This window comes from Schistocerca gregaria, chromosome 3, assembly GCF_023897955.1.
Source record: "Schistocerca gregaria isolate iqSchGreg1 chromosome 3, iqSchGreg1.2, whole genome shotgun sequence".
Classification (NCBI taxonomy): domain Eukaryota; kingdom Metazoa; phylum Arthropoda; class Insecta; order Orthoptera; family Acrididae; genus Schistocerca; species Schistocerca gregaria.
In genome coordinates, this window is record NC_064922.1 from 389,716,854 (window position 1) to 389,733,393 (window position 16,540).

Genomic DNA, 16,540 nt, shown 5'->3' on the forward strand with positions numbered 1-16,540 from the left:
TTTCCCCCTAAGAAGGGTAGATAGCATCGGCTTCTACAATGAAGTGCTGAGATCTTAGGTGCTGTGTAATAGCTTTGTCTCACGTATTTACATACAAGATTTGCGGTGCAGGAAATTATATACGACTACATAAAATAAGTCACTGTGAAATCTCTTATTTCGACTCTGCTTATGAATGGCTTACATTTTTTCTTCCAGTCATTTCCTAATTATCAGTATTTAAAATTAACGAGCTTGATTGCTGACGTAATTATTGAGTTACAATATGAGTAACAAAATGTGTCTTTCGGGAGATAGGTATTTTGATGTTAAAGTCAAAGCTCTGTAGGAGGAACGAACATCCATCCCTTTTTCTCTCCTGTGAGTGTATGTTTTGTTTATGTAATGGGCTCCGCCGTATGCAGAATCCCAAACTGGAGGAAAAATTGCTTTTGTAATGAGGGGGTAGCCATCACACAGAACTTGATTGCAGCGAGATGCGCCATTGTCTGGAGCAGGAAGGGGCAGCGGCCGGAGTCAGAAAGGTCACGTCGGCCGGCTGTGTGGTGGTAAAACGCACAGTCACAGTCGCTCTCGAGGCACTCGCGTTTAGAAAGGACCTCATACGACGATTACCTCATGGCTTTTTGTCATCGCCTTTTGTGGACATTCAGAATCCTTTCATCGAGCTGTTTCGTCATGCTTCCCTCTTTCGCAGTAGTGGTTTGTGGCACTCATTGCTACGAAATTACAAATTACGAGACGAAAATATAGTCTCCCCATGTGTCTGATTACTGGGTGGTCAAAGTCGATGAAAAAAAAAGACGTCAAGACGATTCTACCAAACCCCGCGACTAATGGAAGTCCCACATCTCCGCCGCTATAGGAGCAGTGATATGTAAACTAGCAAAATTTCGCACATAAATACCTTTACACAATGAAAATATTGTTAGAGTATTGGAAATTAATTCGGGCTTTCTTAGTTGCTCACTGTTTCTCTTTCGCCCGCCATGCACATTTCCATATGTGTATCGGAAAAGAATTCACCAAGATGGAGAGGACGGGCATAGTAACGTTCTTCCTGGGAAAAGCACAAACTTAAGATTTTCTCGAAAAAAAAATGGCACTCCTGGTTGTTCGGCCGTATGGGGGACGACGGTCAGGCTGGTATCCCATCGCTACCTGGAAATCTCCGGACGCGCTTCGCTAGTCATTGGGGCTGAATTCGGAGCGAGACTCATGACTGAAGAGAAATCTTCTAGTCAATGTGATTTCAGGCCAAAGACGTGTCTCGAGATGCCACAGATAGTGACTAGATACAAAACTAATTGCCCGACAAACAGGAGTGATGGTCTGGGAGCGCCATTCCTTTTCATAGCTGGACTCCTTTGGTTGTCATCCGCGGCACCTTTACAGGAGAGCGGTACATCGAAGATATTCTACTCCCCGTTTTGTTGCCCTTCATGGCAAGTGATCCTGGGCTTACATTTCAGCACGATAATGGCCACCCTCACACGGTGAGAGTTTCTACTGATTGTCTTCGTTCCTACCAAACCCTACATTGGTACAGGGAGCTCGCCGGATCTCTCCCCAATTGAGAACGTTTGGAGCACTATGCGCGGTGCCCTCCGTCCATCTCGGGATTTTGACAATCTAACGCGCCTACTTGACATAATTTGGCACGATATCCCTCGGGAGGACATTGAACCATTCTATCAATCAATGCCAAGCTCAATAACTGCTCGCATAAGGACTGCAGGTAGATCAACGCGTTTTGACTTGCTCAATTTGGGAAGCACTTTCTCTTGCATAAATCATCCAGTTTTTCTGAAATTGTAATCATTTGATTGTCTGGATATATACAATATATCTACTGATTCCGTCCCATTCTGATAATCCCTTCGCTGCCGACACAGACTTCGACGTTGCTGAAGAATCCTTTCGATAGTCTTAAGGTCAACTACGAACCAAGTCTGTCCGCAACTCATATGGCAGTATCGTTCCGCGATCCACCAGAGAATGTAGGTTTTCCACTGGGGTTTTTAGGATCGTCCTCAAATCCAGTCTCTGCGCCATGGCTGCTGTGTGGGCACTCCCCATTACGCAGTTCTTTCTTATGGAACGCAAACATCCAAAAGGTACTCATATCCGCATTCACCTGCTTACCATGCATTTAGTTGCAGTGAGGGTCCTTGGGGTTTTTTCAAAGTGATTTCTTTTCGAAATAGATGTACAAGCAGTAGTAAACTGCCTGCACCGATGTCTTCCACGATTGTGTCTTCATTGTCTCAGGTTTCAACATCCTAGGTAATTTGCAGGTAAGTTGTATGTGATACCGAAGGCATTACAGCCACCTATATACAGAAAATCCTTCTTCCCTTGTTGTAGAAAAAGGAAGTGTGTTACTCTGCTGCGTACTGAAGCTCACAGAAATTCAGTAAAATCAGGAATCAGGCATGAGTTCCAAAGGACACGCAGCGTGGTATTGTTCTCCCTCCCCCTGCAGACTGCCACCTCGCTCTTGAGTGCGACCAGGGATGTACCGTAAAGGAGACCTAAGCAGAAAGAAAGAAAAAAATTGGACGTGTGATTTGTAAATTAGAATGATATAAAAATATTTTTGTAGTGAAAAGTAAATAATTATTTTGTTTCATTTCTTTACTCATAAACCGAACAAATGTAATTACGTCGCTGCGGCTCCATACGAGACTTCTATGAACAGCCTCAACTATCTGCAAAAAGTTCCCATTTATTTATGGATGTAGCAGAAACACTTCTGACTGTAGGTGTGCAACACAGAACGGATACAATTGTGACCATGGGATTCAAAATTATGATCTTTTTGCTAGCGCTAGTTGGCATCTTATGTAATGAAAAAAAACTGTGGTGTAATGTTGTCTATTTCTTATTTGTTACATTGTTCTTATTTTTGTTTTTACCAGCTGAGGAGCACGTTAATTCGAGTCAGCTTCGGTTCTTCTGGCATTTATCCTTGTCCAATATTCTTGAACTGCAGTCCTCTTCGATCTTCCTTTCGTGGTAATTTTACCTTGGGTTTCATTCCGCCCTGCAATCCTGCGACAAACCGATCTTTCATTTTTATTTGAAAGTCACCCTGTTATAGATCTATGATTCCTCTACTCCTCTATCTTCTAAATCCATTTGTACCTTTTGGCTCCAGCGTACTTTGGTATTATCTGATGCGCCAACCTACAATGGCCCATTTCAGGACAAGTCCGAAGAATATGCTTCCTCTTTTGGTGACGATGTCCCAAATTCTCTCTATCTGGGTATAAAGATTTTTTCATAATACGAGTTAACTTCTTTATTAAAGTGTAATCCCAGATCTTTATAAATTAAAAAGTAATATGTGTTATAGACAAAATCTTCAATGTGAGATGTCTCGAACCGCATTTTTTCAAACATTTATTAGCATAATTCATGTTGGTATATGTGACGTTATATAAAAAAAAATAAACTAATGAATGTCGCTCACGAGTCTGAAGTTTTGTGACGATTACGCAAGGCATACCAAATACTTAGCGTCAGAATTATCTAAGTGTTCGAAGATTCTAAACTGAGTTTTTGTGAAATGGGGAAGTAATAGTAGCAAATTAATATTAATTTTTTTTAATGACGAAGAAATTTACACATTTGGTTTTAACTTATGATCATTGCAACTGTTCAACGTGACGACTGCCAGTCGTAGCGAGTCCATTACAAACATACAATAATGAGTCTAAACATTATGTAAGCTAACTCAGCCCATAGGCCCTGGCGGATGAATTGCTACCGACCAACCCCTGTAACGCCTGCCGCCAATGGCGTCATTGGATGCCGTATGGAGGGGCATGGGGTCAGCACACGGCTGTTTTGGCCGCTGTAAGTTTTCGTGACGTGCAGCCGCTACTACTCCGTCAAGTAGCTCCTCAGTCGGCATCACGAGGCTGAGTGCATCGCATACCAGTCTTCCCACCAAGAAAAAAATTCCTGGCAGTACCGCGAATTGAATCCCTGTCGTCTGAATGGCAGTCAGTTGCGCTACCCACTCAGATACGGAGGCAGACCAGTACATAATGGCCACCTGCTAAATAGCGTTTTGGTCCACAATGGAACGCTGTACAGAAGGGATTATACGTGGCGTGGATTGGACAAGTGCTCGGTACATTTTCGTAGGTATGTGGCGTCAGATACCTACTCACAGGTCAAGCAGTTCCCATAAATTGAGAGTCGGATATTTAAAGGCGCGGAGCTGGCGAATCGAATTTCGTGGTTCGGACATCGATGTGAGTCCGCTGTCACGCTGCTCAACCCGGGGAACGATTCCGGCCTTGTGACAAGGACGGTTATTCTCACATAGTCCACAGCTGTCATGGTGTCTTCCATCACTAGCGTAGGACCCATGGAAGACCAAGCTAATGTCACCTATAGCATAATACTGCCCCCACCGGCCTGCGTCTACGGCGAGGTGCATGGTTCGAGCAGTCTTAGGCCTGGATGACGCCGCATCGAGACTAACTGTCGACCTGGTGAAATAAAAAAACATGATTCATCCAACCAAGCACTAGCTTTTCACTGATCCATGGTCCACTCTCGATCATCTCGTGGCCACTGTTGTAAATCACGATGTCGTTGGGTCAACAAACGAACATTTAGGTGCCCTATGTTCAACAATGTGCGCTGAATTGTGTGCTCAGAAACTCTTGTACCTCCAACATCATTGTGCACTGTCATCAAATGTGCCATAGATCACCACCTACACTGCTTTACAGAGCGGGCAAGCATCCGACATCTACTATCTGTGATGAGACATGTACGTACAACATTTTCTAGTCTGTTAGTGTTTTCTCCGTCCTTCAACCAAGTTTTGTAGAGATCAGGATAGTACCACGCTAACAGCCGACTCGCTTCGCCCGTTTCCGGAATGAAGTTTAGAGTTGCTGGACCGTAACAATCTGTCATCTGTCAAAGTAGATTATGTGAGCTTAGTTCCCCATTTGCTGCCTGTACTTCGTTAGAACGATCCCCAACGGTCTCTGCTCCAGATACGTACTATCCCTACCTGGTCACCTGCCCGAAACGTCACAAGGCGGCATTCAGTCTCTCGGTGGGCAGCGCCTATAATCCTTTGCCTCACCAGTGTAATTCATTGCTAGAACCAAACTCTTGATTCAAAATTATTTTTACAATTGGGCTATAAGTAATTCTCCACCAATACACTCCACATTGAACGTTCGAGGATACTGACTGACTGGTAGGCTAATGGGTAATTATTGATGAATCTACTCCCATAAAATCCAGCAACAGTTTGAGGCGGATTGCAAAACTTTTATTTGTATATTCATTGGGATATGCAGGCAATACACCCTGCTCCACCGATCATTATATTAAGGTACAACATGAACTGTTACAGGACATCCATAAAGGGAGGAAGAGTCCGCAGCTCGTGGTCGTGCGGTAGCGTTCTCGCTTCCCACGCCCGGGTTCGATTCCCGGCGGGGTCAGGGGTTTTCTCTGCCTCGTGATGACTGTGTGTTGTGTGATGTTCTTAGGTTAGTTAGGTTTAAGTAGTTCTAAGTTCTAGGGGACTGATGACCTTAGATGTTAAGTCCCATAGGGCTCAGAGCCATTTGAACCATTTGATTGAAAGGGAGGAAGACGAACTACCTTGAAATAAACGATATTAAAAAATATATGCCCTTTTTCCCATCTTCACTACTGAATGATGAGACACAACTCCCCTACTTGTCACTTATAACTGCATATACTGCTCATAATCCCACCCAGACCATGTTGCAATTTACCCCTCCAAGTCACATGCCCCATTTTTTCCTTCATTTCAGTTACTAAAGTTCCACTTGCGCTGTTTATTTACTTTTATTTCTTACTTCGTATATTTACAGCTGCTTCACTTATAGACTTATCTCACTAATATGACTTGCCTGTTCGTAACATTGGACCTGTTACAGACAAGATTGTTTAGTTCAGCCACTGCCTTGGAACATGTTAGCAAAGTATACTGTTCGATTTACTTTCATCTCAGAACAATTGTTGTAATTTGTTACATAGTTCATTACTTAATATGGCACATATTTTATTTAAGTTCAGGCATTTTAAACTGCATTTTCACTTAAATAATTTCTATCGTTAAAAATCTTTGATCCTACAAAACTTTCACAGCGTCGCATATTTATTTGATGATAGCGTCACAGCCGAAAACCGGTTTGTAAAATAAACATTTATTTATTTATTTATTTACTCGTTCAACATTTACAAAGACATTCATTACAACGTATCAACTAAAATATTCTGATAGCTGTGTAGTGATATGCAATACTCTTTACATATGTTCTTACACTAAGGTGAAAAAATCATGTAATTGCAATAAGCGTATATAAAGATGGCGATAGTATCGCGTACACGAGGTATAAAAGGGTAGTACATTGGAGGAGCAGTCATCTGTACTGAGATGATTCATGTGAAAATGTTTCCGATTGGTTATGGCCACACGACGGGAATCAATAAACTTTTAACCTTTTAACGCGGAAGGGTAGTTGGAGATAGACACATGGGACATTCCATTTCGGAAATTGTTAGGCAATTCAATATTCAGAGATCCACAGTGTCAAGAGTGTGCCGATAATACCAAATTTCAATCATTACCTCTCAGCACAGACAACTTAGTGGTTGACGGCTTTCATTTACTAATAAGGAGCAGTGGCGTTTGGACAGAGTGGTCACTGCCAACAGACAGGAAACACTGCGTGAAATAACCACTAAAATAAATGTGGGACAAACGAAAAACGTATCCGTTAGGACAAGGCGGAATTTTCCGTTAATGTACTTGGCAGCAGACGACCGACCCGAGTGCCTTTGCCCACAGCATTACATCGTCTGCGGCGTCTCTCCTGGCCTCGTAACCACTTGGGTTGGACCCTATATGACTCGAAAATCGTGGCATGTCAGATGAGGCCCGATTTAATTTGGTAACAGCTGATATTAGAGTTCGAGTGTGGCACGGATCCCTCGAAGCAATGGACTCAAATAATCAACAAGGTACTGTGCAAGCTGGTGGTGGTTCCATACTGGTATGGGCTGTGTAACATGGAATGGACTGGGTCCTCTGGTCCAATTTCGTCGATCATTGACTGGAAATGGTTTTGCTCGGCTACTTGGAGACCATTTGCAGCCATTTATCAACTTCATGTGCCCAAAGGACCATGGAATTTTTAGGGATGACAATGTAACATTTCACGAGGCTTCAGTTGTTCACGATTGGTTTGAGGAACAGTCTAGACAACTCAAGCGAATGATTTGGCCACCCAGACTGCCCAACATTAATTCCATCGAACATTTATAGGCCATAATTTAGAGGTCATTTCGTGCACAAGACTTTCTCAGTTAAGGACGGCTATAGAGGCAGCAGGGCTCAGTATTTCTGCAGGGAACTTCTAGCGGCTTGGGAAGCCCATAACACGTCGAGCTGCTGTACTACGCCGAGTAAATGAAGGTCTGACACGACATTATTATGTATCCTGTGACCTTTGTCACCTCAGTCTATTATACTGTACAATATCATAAACATTCTTGAGACACTCTGTAGCTGAGTTGGAGAGTCCGTATATGTCCTTCAGATCACTCTCATAGCGATGCATTGACACACAAGTAATCGTTCCACTGACAGAATTTTCCCGCATTCAGATTCAAGACTGTTCTATAGGCCCCATTTGTTCACTAGTTGCTTACACCTACCTACACTCGTTCTCACAAATTTGAAAGTTCTCCACAATTTCCCCTGGAGCATGTATCCATCGATCTTCTTGCAGTATGGTCCACCAAGTTTCTTTTCTTGTGTCTACATACACCCTACAGTTCTTTCGAAGCTATCCTCGAGTGGAAGTCATGCAGCTCCTAGCCGAGCCCGCATCTCGTAGTCGTGCGGTAACGTTCTCGCTTCCTACGCCCGGGTTCCCGGGTTCGATTCCCGGCGGGGTTAGGAATTTTCTCTGCCTCGAGATGGCTGGGTGTTGTGTGATGTCCTTAGGTTAGTTAGGTTTAAGTAGTTCTAAGTTCTAGGGGACTGATGACCATAGATGGTAAGTCCCATAGTGTTCAGAGTCATTTGAACCATTTTCCTCGCCGATTTTCCATATAAGTGACCTGAGTTTAAGTCTGTTTAGAGGGGCCAGGTCGTGGTGATACAGAGAGTTTTGGGTTGTCGAGAATTTTTTATATGACTTCCTGATAACTGTAATCTCCTAATTTCAGGGGGATTTTTGTTTGCTAGACGGGGAGTGAAGCACATGGGATGGCCCAGAGTGGTTCAGAGATTATCCGCATGGTCTCCTTCCGCTGGACGTCCACTTTAGCTACGTTTGCATTTCTCATCCAGATTGACGAACAGTATTCAACCACGCTGTAGAGAAGAGATATAATTAAGCAATACTGTATAATATTACACCAGTGTCATGCGTGTTTTCATTCATAATGGATAAAATATTCTACCAATGACCGACGGAACAACTCGTCGATGTATTACATGCAAACTTGGAAGATCTTGTTATGAGTAATGCTTCGTCTGCCATAAACAGCTATGAATTGTAAACAGTGGTGAACTCTGACAGTGTTATGACTGTGTAATATTTTTTTCAGTGCAGTACTACCAACGTCGACGAGTACATAGTTGTTTGATACGACGAGAGGTATTCAATAAGTGATGCAACACATTTTGGTTCAGGGCAAAATTCCAGTTGAAAAAAAATGTGGAATTCGATGTAGGACATCGTGGAATATTTCAGATTCGGCCGTTATAGTTTCTAGTAGTTCCGATAGGTGGCGGCGCTTTCCACAGTCTTCAAAATGCCGTTTGTAACGGAGGAGCGATCCAGGTAGAGAGCTGTCATTCAGTTTCTTTTGACAGAAAACCAGAGCATCTCAAATATTCTATGGCGCTTGCACAGTATCTACGGAGACCTGGCAGAGATCAAAAGCGCGCGAATCGTTGAGCAATGCGTCTGTCATCATCCCAACAAGGTCGCCCAAACCTGTACGATCTCCCGCGTGCAAGCCGGCTGTACACAGCTGTGACTCCTGTAGTGTTGGACTTCAGTGTATTCGTCACCACAAAAATGCGAACGAACTTCTCTTTGTCCATGACAGCAGAAGTCTTCGTACAAGCCAGCCCACTGACGAAACTTCATTCGACTGTTCGTCCTCATCCACTCTACAGCCCTGATGTCGCACCTCCTGACTTCCAGCTTTTTGGCCCGTCCGCGTGCTTAGCTGGGTGGTAACATGCTTTCCTCCCACGCACTGGGAACGGGGTCGATTCCAGGCCGGTTGGGTGGTTGCTTGTTTGGGGGAAGAGACCAAACAACGAGGTTATCGGTCTCATAGGATTAGGGAAGGATGGGGAAGGAAGTCAACCGTGCCCTTTCAAAGGAACCACCCTGGCATTTGCCTGGAGCGATTTAGGGAAATCACAGAAAACCTAAATCAGGCAAGCCGGACGCGGGATTGAACCGTCGTGCTTCCGAATGCGAGTCCAGTGTGCTAACCAGTGCGCCACCTCGCTCGGTTTCCCGGCCGGTTTGGAGATTTTCTCCGCTCGAGGACTGGGTGGTGTGTTGTCCTCATATCATTTCATCCTCATCACCGCCCGCATGTCCCCCAATGTGGCGCCGACTGAAATAAGACTTGCACTTAGCGGCCGAACCTGACTGAGACATCCTGGCCAACAGCGCCATACGATCATTTCATTTTATCTGTTTGGCCCAATGAAGGATGCACTTCTCGGGACGCAGTCCGTGGATGATGGAGAGGTTAGTGATGGTGAAAAAGAGGGTTTATTAGCCAAAAGAGGGGGAATAATGTTGTGTACTGGAATCCTGAATAAAATCAACCTGACCGGCCGGTGTGGCCGAGCGGTTCTAGACGCTTCAGTCTGGAACCGCGCTACCGCTAGGTTTGCCGGTTCGAATCCTGCCTCGGTCATGGATGTGTGTGATGTCCTTAGGTTGGTTAGGTTTAAGTAGTTCTAAGTTTTAGGGGACTGATGATCTGAGATGTTAGTCCCATAGTGCTCAGAGCCATTTTTAAAATCAACGTGCCTTCAGAAAAATGTGTTGCATTACTTATTGGACGACCCTCGTGTTATCAGTTTATAAATACGTGCCTCGCACGCAGCGCTCGTTAGCTAATTACGTGAGAAGATGTTTAGTAGGTGACTGGCGTGACGTGCCCGCAGGCTGCAGCAGCTGCGGGAGTGGCTGCGGAACCGCGAGCCGGCGGAGGAAGACGGCGACGGCGGGGAGCAGGCGCGCGGCGGCACCACGCACATCGTGCAGCGCTACGTGCACCGGCCCTTGCTCGTCGCCGGCCGCAAGTTCGACCTGCGCATCTACGTGCTCGTCACCTCCGTGAGTCTCGCCGAAGTAGCGGCCGCCAGGCGCTACGGAGCACAGTGCAAACTTGCAGCTCGACACTGTGTCGAAAATTAGCTACCTAGGCAGAGCACTAGACACTCCGTTGAAAGAACACACTGATCGCTGTGGAGCTAGTAGCAGGCGGCACCTGACCCTCCACTGCAGACGTGTCATGCCAGTGAAATGGTGTGCGGGCATTCTATGGAGTCAGCGCAGTGTGCAGTTGCAATACTACCGTAAGATATCGTAGACCGTCTTAAGTAAGCGTAGACTACGACAGTTTTCCTAGCAGCTTTGGTCAGTTAAGGTCGTTGGTTGGTCTGTTGCTTGATTCGGGAGGAGGGTACCAAATAGCGAGGTCATGGTCCCATCGGACGACTATGGTTAGGAAGGTTAAAAAGTCGGTCGAGAAGGTTAGGAGAGTATTCTTACTAGAAACAGCAAATAAACAGTTGTTAGCATCCCACCTAGTAAATGAATCGACTTCATTTACTTCCGGGGCGATGGACGTGGAAGAATTATGGGCAAATTTTAAACACAACGTAAATCACGCATTGGAGAAGTATGTGCCAAAAAAGTGGCTTATGGGCGGAAAAGACCCACCATGGTTTAACAGCGCAATTCGGAGAATACTCAGGAAGCGAAGGCAGTTGCACTCGCGGTACAAGAAATATCGGGAGAATGAGGACACACAAAAGTTAGTATACATTCGTGCTGCTGTAAAAAGAGCAATGCGCGAAGCATACAACTACTACCACAGTCATACCTTAGCAAAAAAACTTGCTGAAAACCCAAGGAAATTCTGGTCTTACGTAAAATCGGTAAGCGGGTCGAAGGTTTCCATCCAGTCACTCACTGATCAGTCTGGCCTGGCAACGGAAGACAGCAAAACGAAAGCTGAAATTTTAAATTTAGCATTTGAGAAATCTTTCACGCAGGAGGATCGTACAAACATACCGCCGTTTTGAGTCTCGTACAGATTCCCGTATGGAGGACATAGTGATAGACATCCCTGGAGTTGTGAAGCAGCTGAATGGGTTGAAAATAAAAAAAAATCGCCAGGTCCTGATGGGATTCCAATTCGCTTTTACAGAGAGCACTCTGCTGCATTTGCTCCTTACTTAGCTCGCATTTATCGCGAATCTCTTGCCCAACGTAAAGTCCTGAGCAACTGGAAAAAAGCGCAGGTGACGCCTGTATATAAGAAGGGTAGAAGGACGGATCGTCAAAACTACAGACCAATATTCTTAATATCGGTTTGTTGCAGGATTGTCGAACATATTCTCAGAGAAGTTGCTATCCATGCATCAGCACGGCTTTAGAAAGCAACGCTCCTGCGAAACGCAACTCGCCCTTTTTTCACCGGATATCTTGCGAACCATGGATGAAGGGTATCAGACGGATGTCACATTCCTTGACTTCCGGAAAGCGTTTGACTCGGTGCCCCGCTGCAGACTCCTAACTAAAGTACGAGCATATGGGATACGTTCCCAAAGATGTGAGTAGCTCGAAGACTTCTTAAGTAATAGAACACAGTACGTTGTCCTCGATGGTGAGTGTTCATCTGGAGTGCCCTAGGGAAGTGTGGTAGGTCCACTGTTGTTTTCTATGTACATAAATGATCTTTTGGTTAGGGTGGATAGCAATGTGCGGCTGTTTGCTGATGATCCTGTGGTGTACGGAAAGGTAACGTCGCTGAGTGACTGTAGGAGGATACAAGATGACTTGGACAGGATTTGTGATTGGTGTAAAGAATGGCAGCTCACTCTAAATATAGATAAATGTAAATTAATGCAGAAGAATAGGAAAAAGAATCCCGTAATGTTTGATTACTCCATTAGCAGTGTAGCGCTTGACACAGTCATGTCGATTAAATATCTGGGCGTAGCATTGCAGGGCGATATGAAGTGGGACAAGCATGTAACAGCAGTTGTGGGGAAGGCGGCTAGTCGTCGCCGGTTCATTGGTGGAATTTTGGGAAGATGTGGCTCATCTGTAAAGGAGACCGGTGATAAACGCTAATACGACCTATTATCGAGTACTGCTCGAGCGTTTGGGATCCCTATCAGGTCGGATTGAGGGAGGACAGGACATAAAGCAATTCAAAGGCGGGCTGCTACATTTGTTACTGGTAGATTTGATCATCACGCGAGTGTTACGGAAATGCTTCAAGTACTCGTGTGGGAGTATCTAGACGAAAGCAGGCGGTCTTTTCGTGAATCGCTACTGAGGAAATTTAGAGACCCAGCATTTGAGACTGACTGCAGTACAGTTTTACTGCCGCCAACTTACATTTCGCGGACAGACCACAAAGATAAGATAACAGAGATTAGGGCTCGTACAGAGGCATATAGGCAATCATTTTTCCCTCGTTCTGTTTGAGAGCGGAACAGGGAGAGAAGATGCTAGTTGTGGTACGAGGTACCCTCCGCCACGCACCGTATGGTGGATTGCGGAGTATGCATGTAGATGTAGATGTAGAGAAGGAACTCGGCTGTGTCCTTTCAAAGGAACCATCGCGGCATAGTACCCGCATTACCTGTAAGTTAGGTGTGTTGCATACCTGTCGGGCGTTACCTCATAAGGAGCACTTTCATTACGCACGCGATCAATGTCTTGCTGGATTCCGCTAGAAACATTCAAGTGGTGAACCATGTAGAAACTCAGTGGGGTTATATAAACGACAACATAACCTACGAACATTTTTCTTCTACACAGTTTCCTCCTACCTGTAACTTAAAAATAAACAATATTTATAGCAAAATTTAAATTATCCATGTTTTAATTTAAGTTTTACACGAGAGCTGTTGACTTGTAACTTGCAACGGTGGGATGGTGTAGTAAAAATTTTAAAAATCTTTACGGGTTTATATATAGCGTTAGGAAACGCAGTTTCCTCAACAAAACGGTAAAATATTAAGGAAAACTACAAAACAAAAATATATGAACCATCACTTCAATACTTTGTCGAACTCATCTAAAACATGTTTTTGTTATTTCTAAACAACTTTCACTATTATCAATGACAACAGGAAATTCATGCCTTTGATTGCAATGAAGAACGTTCAGTTGAGTACAAAATAACAATAATTATACATATTTTATGCAAAATGCACTTATATCAAAAGTAATTGCTTTAGTTGCATAAAAGCGCATGTCACGCTAGCAACTAATTTTTATTACTCCTAAAATGCAGTTTATATTGGGGCCAACAATGAACGATGTGCAGTTCCATTTATGTGCAAAGCTACAGCCAAACAAACAAAAGCACTAAGCGAATTCTTCGGCTCCCAGTTTCTCTATTACACATACATTTATATTTACTTCCCTCCCAATTCTACCGATTCTACCGGTATTTCTACCGTTCACTACGTCATCTATGCACTGTACCAAAACTAAGGAACCGTAGTATTGCTAGAGCACAACACTAGCGCAGTGTGGTAGTCGACGTGGAGACGTGACAGACTGGAAGAAACGAGCTGTCGTGTTTGGACGTGCCCTTGACCATACTGTGAATGACTTTGCCCAGTTTGTTGATGTATTAAAGCGGACCGTAGAATGTCTACAAGGATTGGTGTACCTCTTCCAGTCATGTAATATGGCGTAACAACAGTGGCCTTGAAAATGGCTTAATCGACAGGGACTGGAAAAAATGAAAATCTTTTCAATGATATCGGTTTCAAACCTAACAAGAATTGTTGATGTCAGAGAAAGAACGTTCATCTCAACCAGCGAGCGGACGTAATGCAAATTCGGAGTCAGATGTCTGACAAAAGACCATTTCTCAAAGCAACATACACAGCTGGATTTCTTCAGTGGGCCAAAAACACAGAAACTAGACAGTACCTACGACTCGCTCTTTTGCCTCGCTTCAACTGATGCAAGCTGTCGACAGCACAGTTTGCCCATCGAGCAGTTTCAGCCACATTGTGTGGACGGCGTACTTCAGGCAAGAGTCGGTTCTGTCGTTGTTTTTTCGAGTGTTTCTTGTACCTTAACTTGGGCTCACTAATTCAGACTATCGTGATTATGAACCAGGATGTTTATTTCAACATTACCGGTGTCTAAGTGTTACTCTTTCGTCTACATCTTCAAGGTGACGACAACCGTGTTCACTGGGCTGCAGAAACGCGTTCCTCGTTTGACGAACACCCACGCATTCTATCTCAACTCGATTGGCCCGCTAAATCACATGGTCGTAACCCCATAGAAAGTGTATGGGACTATTTGTAACGGCAATCACATCCCCGCAATTTGGTTGCTTCACAGGGTCTAATCATCAATGACAGACTCCAACTGGATATGCCACACCGGAAGGAGCTTGGGGGGGCAATCTTCCTCGCCGAAATGAGATATTTATTGAGGCTAAAGGTGGAGTTAAACAGTATTAACGCGATGTCTCCTGTGAGTACTAACTTTTTGTCCGGCACGCTTGTGTCACAGAAACACAAATAAAAGGGCCGCCACCAGATATATGTTCCCGAAATAATTATTCTGAGGTAAATTTTAATTACACTCTAAGACAAGAAAAAGATGGACCACGAAGTAATTTTCAGAATAGTACGGAAATCGGTTGATGTGATGTACATATACAGAGAAACAAATGATTACAATTTCAGAAAAAGTGAGATGATTTATTCAAGAGAAAGAGCTTCACAAACTGAGCAAGTCAGTAAGGTGTTGGTCTACCTCTGGCCCTTACGCAAGCAGTTATTCAGGTTAGCGTTGATTGATAGAGGTGTAGTATGTCCACCTGAGGGGTATCGTGCCAAATTATGTACAATTGGCGCGTTAGATAGTCAAAATCCCGAGCTAGTTGAAGGACCCCGCCCGTAAAGATTCGAACGTTCTCAATCAGGGAGAGATCCGGCGACCTTGGTGGCCAAAGTAGGGTTTGGAAAGCACGAAGAAAGGCAGTAGACACTCTTGCCCTATGCGGGCGGGCATTATATTGCTGAAATGTATAAGAGCAGGGTGGCTTGCCATGAAGGGCAACGCAGTGGGGCGTAGAATAACGTCGACGTATCGGTTTGCTGTAACGGCATCGAGGTTGACAACCAAAGGGTCCTGCTATGAAAAGAAAAGGCACCCCCAGACCATCACTGCAAGTTGCTGGGCCGTAAGGCGGGCGACATTCATGCACCGCTGTCTGGGGCGTCTATAGACAAGTCTTCGTTGGTCGTCGGGGCACAATACGAAGAGAGACCATTTGTTTGTCTGCACATGAACATCACATCTACCGATTTCCGTCCCATTCGCTTAATTCCTTCGTGGTAGGTATTTTTAACTCATTATTCATTTATTTATTTTAGTATATTACTCTATATTCAAATTATAACAGTATCATGTTGAAATAATTGAACAATTTCAACTTTGAAATCAAGCAAAACTTCCTCTCAGTATAGCTGTTCATGTTAATATTGACATGTCTCAAGAATCCTGATAACCTTAACCAGAGCTGAGGAGCTCTTCCATCCGTTTCCACTTCAAGAATGAGAGCCAGTCACAGTGAAACGTCCCACTCCTGAACTGAAACAACCAGGTACTGCTCGGTCTTCGGGGAGTCACTGTTTCTCTATCGGCGCCATTCTTTAAAGTAAAAAGTACTGCCAAGTGTATGATTTACGCCATGAGAAGTACAGTCTCCAGAGTTAATTAATCTCACCAATACTGCAAATGTTGTTGATATCATAGTTTAATAAGAACTGTCATAAACATTCCCATCTACGATCCCAACTGGCACGAAGTCTGCGAAGGCGTGCATACTAATTCAGCGGCTTGTGACGTCCTAACAGTTAGCGCATCATGTAGCAAATCAACCGGTGCCAGTATTCTGGCACCCTGTTGAGAGATGTCAGAGGGAGGTTTGTTGGGTTTAGGGAACAGCAGGACACAGGAAGTCTTCCACAGGTCAGTGTAAAAGCCAGTGGAAAGGAGGATCTTGTACAGGGTAGCAAGGGCAGCCAGGAAGGATGGAGAGATTCCTTGAGGTGGCGGTAGGTGACGCCATCGTGACCAGGGCTGGTGTTGCGTTTGGAGTGGAGGACAAATGTGACGTTGTTTCTGGTAATGGGAGTGTTGATGTCTGAGGGGGCTATCTGATCCAAGTACAGCAAACTACTGCCGAGGGGTGGGAG

The 16,540-nt window shown here is 44.4% G+C and overlaps 1 protein-coding gene across 1 annotated transcript in view; it reads left to right on the top strand.

The window, feature by feature from the left end:
- The window catches only part of LOC126355383 (probable tubulin polyglutamylase TTLL9), a gene marked incomplete at its 5' end in the record, with an annotated part of 93,589 nt that overhangs the window by 41,528 nt on the left and 35,521 nt on the right, over window positions 1-16,540 (top strand). Inside the window, one exon of the mRNA XM_050005678.1 lies at window positions 10,226-10,397. Within this exon, the coding sequence (XP_049861635.1) occupies window positions 10,226-10,397 (172 nt within the window). The remainder of the gene's footprint in view (window positions 1-10,225; window positions 10,398-16,540) is intronic.